Source organism: Acyrthosiphon pisum, chromosome A1, assembly GCF_005508785.2.
Source record: "Acyrthosiphon pisum isolate AL4f chromosome A1, pea_aphid_22Mar2018_4r6ur, whole genome shotgun sequence".
In the NCBI taxonomy this organism is placed as follows: Eukaryota; Metazoa; Arthropoda; class Insecta; order Hemiptera; family Aphididae; genus Acyrthosiphon; species Acyrthosiphon pisum.
The window spans coordinates 22,711,552-22,719,128 of NC_042494.1; the positions used below are offsets into that span (position 1 = coordinate 22,711,552).

Sequence of the window (7,577 nt, forward strand, 5' to 3'; positions counted from 1 at the left end):
ATTCAAACAAAAACGTCGCAGTTGATGTTAACAGTGCGCGATAACAACATGTTTCATAGATAAGGAATGAAATAAATTTAAAACTTATTAATTTTCATCCATAGAATAATGCAAAATGAGCAATATCGGTTTTACACCGTGTTCCCCTACATAACCATTTTATAATTTATATTAAACTCGGTGTTTACATAAATAATATTGTAAAATTACATAAAAAAAACTGAATAATCCATGAAATGCTCGTTATTGTCTTTAACTTTCTATGTTGAATAATATTTATATAGTTATATTTTTCTTATTTAGCAAGTATAGCTTTTTATTTTGATAATTTATTAAACCACATATGAAGTAGAGAATTAAAATAAAAGCTGTATAACTAAATTGAAAAGATTAACCAAAGAATAATATTATAATGATAGGGACTGAAGAGCTGATTAATATAGGGTAACACCATAAGTAACGTTTAAAACTATGGCTAGAAAAATGCATATTATTATATTAATAGGAAGTGGATCTAAACAAAATCAAGACAGTTAAGGGGTTGCGTTTGCATGAAATCACAAATATAGTCTTCATTCTTCAGCGTGAAGTGTGCATAGGTAATTTTTAAATAATAGTTTATGAAACGTTGCTTGAGAATATAAAGTATTTAGCCAAATACGAGTAAGTTCGTAAGCACAATGTCAACCACTTATATGTAGAATGAGATGACTGATTTAAATAATAAACTGCATTGGACAAAGGTTGCTCGCTACTGCCTCGTAGAAGATCAGTTAAGGAACACAGGGCCGGACTAGGTCAACAATTTCTACTTGGAAAATAAAAAAAATCGGCCCACTTAAAAAAATTAAAAATTGGTTAGTACAAAGAAATGTTATCATACATATGTTGACTCCAGAATACATATTAATATACATATTAAGCAATTTGTTAAGGTTTGAGCCATAGGCGTAGCGTAGCTTGTTTTTTGTGGTATGTTGGAACTTCTTGCAAATTACTTCGCAAAGGGCTATAATGATTCGGATATGGATACGGATTCGACCCTACAAATATAACTATAGAATAATGTAAATGAAAAAAATATAAAAAAGACCTAAGAAGCATATTCTAAAGTAAAATATAAATAAATAATATACTACCATTCATCATATTATCAAAAACATATTATGTATTTGAATTAAATATAAAAAAAACATTTTAAATTGGGAATTATTACTGTAGTATAAGGTTTAAACGCCTACTTTTTTAGGGCAAATATAGAATATAGAATATCTTCAGAATAAATAATATTAGCTAAGTCTCTTTCAATATGAAGTAATGATAGATTTTCAAATCTGTCGTTAGTCATTGAATTTCTAAGCCATGTTTTTATTCACTATAATAATAGAATTTTTTTTCAGTTCTCACATAATATGGATGTATTAAACATTAAACTTTAACACAGGGGGCTAAACAGATTTCCTGGGGGCTTAATAGAATTCTGGGGACGCTAAGCCCCCTTATCCCCCACCATTCTACGCCTATGGTTTGAGCTCTTTTGGGAAATTGTGTCCACCAAGCACAGAATTATACCTTAGTTCAGCCGCTATAGCGGCACCGGAATAGGTGGGAGTGATAATTGACACACGTTTTAGTTTGTGCAGATGTGCGTTATGAATAATTATGATATAAAGTAGGGATTACCGATTAACGAAGACATTAAGACAATAATATGACACAACACACAAGCATCTATTTTTGACAACTTATACATTTTTTCACATCTATTTTTTCAGGAATTTCCTTAACTCTAAATAGTTTTCTAATACAATCGCATTAGAAAATGCGTCTATGCCTGTCAAAAGGATGAGCCTTAATCGATAAACATAAAAAAAAAAAAAAAACATCCCTACCAGTACCCATTGAGAAACTCCCGGTATCCCACCTGCCCAGTCCGGCCCTGATAGAACATTAACGTATATTATAGTGATGATTGAGTTAAGTTTTAAAGAAAAGAAAAAGGTATTCCGCCGAGGCCAGTGCTTTTATTTCCTTTATTTCTCATCGAGGTATAAGTTCAATGATTGAAATAGGAGAGTTTATTGGGTTATCCGGGTTGTGTGCTTCGAATTTGACTGGGTAGTTGGCTTCGACTATTGTATTTAGAGTAACAAAAGCTTTATTATAATTTTCATTGCTGTTGTTCAATTGGTAGAAGATCTGAGAGCGTCTGCAATTTCTTTTTTTTTCTGTTATAGTTTTGTTGTTGGAATTTATTGTTTCAGTTTGGATTCGGTTATTGCCTTTTATGTTTTTGATCTTGGACCACATTAGGCTTGTGGATATTGTGTAGTTGAAGGTAGATGTGAAACCTTTCCGTGGTGTGGTTTTACTAGTATTAATTATTTGTCGTTAAATTGCTCTGCATTTTGTGAGTTCTATATAGTCTGATTGTAGTTTTGTTTTCCTGAAGCGATTTAGTTCTTTTTTATAGTTTTTAATCACTGATTCGCAATTTCCATTCTACCGGGGAACTTTTTTTTGAAAGTATTGTTGTCTTTTACTTATTGTGCATTCTGTGGATTCAGTAATGATACTTGAAAATGTTTCAACCATATTGTCTATATTTGTTGAGAGATTTGGTTGAAGAAGGGTTTCAAATTGCTCGGCTGCTAATAGGTATTGTCGTTGGTGTTAGAAAAATTGGAGCAGTTGGGGTTTCGTAGAAGTCATTTGGGAGTTGAATTTCTATTGGTTGATATTTGAATAGTTTTAAGATTATCGGCCAATGATCATTGTTATTGTATGACATTTAGACAAACCAATCTATCGATCCTCCTATAATGATGCGGATGCAATTGATAAATACATGGTAGAGAAACTATTGTGCATTGCATTATGTCTTGTAAAATTGCCATCGTTGAGGACGATTATTGAGTCGTTCTCTAAGAGTTTTTCGATAGTTTTTACTCGCATATCTGTGTAGTTGGATCTCCATAAAGTACTTCTCCTATTAAAGTCACTGAGTGGTATGAAAGAACAAGGTAGTTATTTAATGAGGTTTTCGAGGTCTATTGCTATACGGGACGTTTAAATTGCGTGTACAGTTGTTTTTACTGTTATTAAGTATTTAGGTAAAATTGTATCCGTAATAAATAATTGTATCAAATAATTAACGTGTATGTGCGCCAATACACTATTAAAAATATATTAATGATTCTGATTAAGACGATTTAAGTGAATTAAGTCCAATACCAACGAACAGTGATAGTGTCTATAAGTATTCTATCAATTTTCATAACTCACCAACTATGAATGATGATCTAAGTAGGTACTTCATTAAATTCAGATTCTATAAATTCTCTCAATGCTATTGAAAATTAGTATAGTTACGGAAAGGATACAATTTCATATTTAAGTATTTACTACCCCCTCACAATATACACTATAATATACATTATTTACCTTTAACAAAGTTAGGTATGATTTAAAATAAAATATGGCTGAAAGAGGTCGGCCCGTGGCCTGATCTTAGCATAAACTTCGACCCCACTGCCACCACCCCTTTGAAAATTTGACGCAACTGCGTCAAATTGAGCCACCGAATATAATATAATGATACAATAATACTATTAATTACTAAATTCATTCAACTTTAACAATAACACATATTTTTACGCTATCATATTATATATTACTTAGTACAGAGAAAGAATTATATTTTAAAAGTAACATTATTTTATAATTAGTAAACATATTGATTTTGAATTCAAATACATTTTGAATTTGGGCTTTATTGTGTATGTAGATACTACAGAAGTTAATTAAAACTCGAGGTAAGTCACAAACTCGACATCTCAATGTTCAAATGATGGCGTCTGAAAGGTTGGCCCAATGTCCCTCAGAAATGTTTGACGTAATATTGGATAAAAACCAAATAGAAGATGCGTGTCATCACATCGCTGAGTTCTTGGAGTCTTATTGGCGAGCGACACATCCACACGAGATTCTGGACTCTAGCGTACAGCAAGTATTTACGAGACCAATCAAAAGATCACCGAAAATAGATTTATCCTTGATAATACCAATTATGAACGTTTTATCTCGGTCAGGTAAGTTACAACTGTTGTACACATCGATTTTGACTATTGAGAATAAAGGTATTCGCCGGTCAATTCATTATACGGCAGATATAAATATATTATAATTAACAATAATGTATTATTTATACTATTTTATTGAATACTATGCACGGGGGTGTAATTGAACATTTTTACGGGGAAAGGGGGGGGGGTATCAAAATTAGTTTGCGACCGAAAAACGCACACTTCTGATTTTGACCTAAAAAAAATCGATAGACAAAAACCACACATTTTATCGGTCATTGTATAACTAAGCTTATTTAAGGCTAAAACCGCACAATATTTTTAGTGCTAAATAAGTAAGTAATGGATAAGAATTTAAGGTTAAAAGATTATGGTACTATACAATAATCATAGGTACTAACACTTTTAAGTCTTTCTTATTAAAATTTGAATAATATACTATTATATACATTTTTTTGTTTGAATAAATAATAAATTATACCTATACATTTAGGTACATTAAAAAGTATTATAGTAAAGACCTTTTTGGGGTTAAATCATAAGTGTGCGGTTTTGTCCTTTACTTTATCGCAAGTGGGCAGTTTTAGGAGTCAACGCAAAATTAATATACAAAGCACACTCGTGGAGAGCTAAGCTCTCCCTCCCCCTACCCCTAAGCATAATGTATGTATTTAACTCTGATCTCATCACATATCAATATAGTCAGTGGCGTAGCCAGGATTATGAAATGGGGGGTGTTTTAAGTATATATTACAACCAAGTTTTTACAGTTTTCGTATATAAATAAATTAAGGGTTCAGAACTTGACTTGTTGCACTAAAAATTATCGAAATATGCAGTCAACATTTTCAAAATATGCTTAAATATATGTACTATGTAGCAACAGTTTTATATTATTTTTGAAAAATCATAAAACCTATTGCAATTTTGGTAATAAAAAACTAAAAAATAAGTAGGTATATAAACTTGATAAATAAATAAATAAATAACAACTTAATTTTTAAAAATACTGGCATACAATACTAGGTTAATAAATACCTAAGTAATAACGAATAACGTGATATGCGAACACCGTGATAAACGAACACGTACTGATGTTCATTCATTCGTACAATCTACAATCTAGATGTCAATTATAGTTTAAACACAGTTTTTTCACCAAGAGACTTATGAAATCTTACATATGCGAACATAGGGCCAACTGTAGCCAATCTCTACCAACAACTTTTACAGCGCTCCACCCCTCCCAAACATTTACTTAATTTTTTTAAGCTTATTTAATTTTATAATAGTATGGTATTAGGCTTCGGCCACCCCAAATCTCAAAATTATCGCCAATTGTAACTAACCAAACATAATATTTTTTAAGATATTTTTCAATGTTATCCAAATATAATTTTTCCGACAGTTGTATGTACCTACATTTAAGTTAAAAAGTACACAAATATGCAAATTCAAACTTTGTATTTAATTTCGCCATTTCATAAGACAAATTTATAACTTGCAAGCAGTCCCAAACCCTATAAACAATATATTTATTAGGAGGGAAAATGTCAAGGGGGGGGGGGGCTCAAACACCTTTATTACATGTAGAAATTAACTTAATTTAATATCAAGAACAAAACTTTTGTTTGTACACGTGTAATGGAACAGTTTGTACATGAATTTGCGAAAAACAAATAACAATTGACTATGCGACGGCTTGCTTTATATTAGTATTCGTACGATGTACATTCCAAATGTACAACAAATAAAAATAAATAGTGTCTCCAACTTAACTCCAAGTAAAATTTTCATTATAACATTATTCCCATTATCCACTATATATAGGTAATAATATGTATGTAGCACATTATATTGTATGGTATAATGTGTGGCGGGGAACCCCGTGTACTGTGAATATAAAATATAAATATTGAATATAACGATGAAAGAGAAATCAATAATTTATTATGACACCATTTGTTGTATAAGACAACTATATATAAATACAGCACATGGAGGATCTATTCCCCATATGGCCATATCCATACCCCCCCCCCCCGGATTACGTCCCTGACTGTTCATATAAACGATTAACACAACCGTAGCTAAGCATAAATGTTAGCTCTCACGTGTGGTAAATAATCTCAACAATACGAGTACATGACTATTTAGCTGTGCAAACCTAACCGTTAAGTCTTATATTTATTACGAACACTGATTTTGGTTCACTTAGTTAAAACTTTTGTTGTTATCTTGAAAACTAAAAATATTTTACTAAACTCGCTAGTCCGCGCTTTCTAATTCAACCACGTCATAATATTGTATATGAATAATCCAAGTTCTTACTTACATTATAGATTCGTTAGTAGTCGTAACGGACGGTTTTTGTCCACTACGTTCGTACATTTTATGTTTACAGAGTATAAGCCGAAGGCCCGTAGATCATCCCGCACGCATAGTGAGTACGACGATTGTGAACCTAGTGATCAAGAAAGAAAGGACAATAATGTATCACTTTCAACCACCACATATAAAATGAATAATCAAAAACAGCAGCAACAACGTTATCTTGTTGTAGTCCAGCATGACCAGCGTCTGCCGCTTCAGAGTAACCATTCTCAGCTGCTACCTAATCGGCATAACCACCGTGGTCGGCTACATCAAAACCGTGTCGTGCAGCTGCATGACCATGAACATGAACAGTATAACTATGAGTACCAGCCGCGTCAAAATCAACGCTTTCCGCATCAGCTTCAGCAGCAAAATCACAACGAACAGGGGCAGCATCAACGCGGACCACAGCAGCGGCGTGAGCGACACGTGTCGTTCGAAATGTCTGTTCTATACCACGATGACGAGTAGCCGTACCAGACACGACAGGTGGTGTCTGGGAACCATCTAATATGGTGTTGTTAGATGGAAAGATCCTCCCTACATCATAATCCATATAATTTCGGTAGGTACCTACCAAACATGATCGATTTCTTCTTAGCGTCGGATCATATCGTTTGGTCCTAAACATTACCCACTATTTGAAAACGATTTTTTATTCACGAAAGCTCTTTATGCTGTTAGTGACCATACTATAATATAGTGGTTTATCTTTTGTAATTATTTTCCTCAATTATTACACAATTAAAGCCAACATTCCCTTCCTTGTACTCATATTTTCGTAATCACAAACTGATCTTCCAATGATACAGCTTCGATCTTACTTTACATTCTTCTGGATACAATTGCCATTGTTAGTATTTTTGACCCATGTGTCAGAAAGCTATTTATTCAATTATTGTACGATACTATATATATTTTCGTAGACATTTTTTTTTTTTTTTAGTATAGGTATAATTATTCGTTGTAAAGGTAGGACACCTGTGTTATATATTATAATATTCTTAGTGGGTTTAAAATTAGTGTAATTGTTAATATCTTCGAGTTCTTTTTTTCACACGTTCTGCTTGGATTAGATCAATTTCTGCAGCTTTCTTCGTCTTTAGATTTTTGATG

The 7,577-nt window shown here is 32.3% G+C and overlaps 1 protein-coding gene across 1 annotated transcript in view; it reads left to right on the forward strand.

The window, feature by feature from the left end:
• Nucleotides 1-6,952, forward strand: part of LOC100168109 (voltage-dependent L-type calcium channel subunit beta-3-like) — a 17,853-nt gene extending 10,901 nt beyond the window's left edge. The window contains exons 7-8 of the mRNA XM_001944886.5: nucleotides 3,788-4,091; nucleotides 6,490-6,952. Of these exons, the coding sequence (XP_001944921.2) occupies nucleotides 3,788-4,091; nucleotides 6,490-6,932 (747 nt within the window). The 3' untranslated portion in view covers nucleotides 6,933-6,952. The remainder of the gene's footprint in view (nucleotides 1-3,787; nucleotides 4,092-6,489) is intronic.
• Nucleotides 6,953-7,577: the final 625 nt, after the last annotated feature.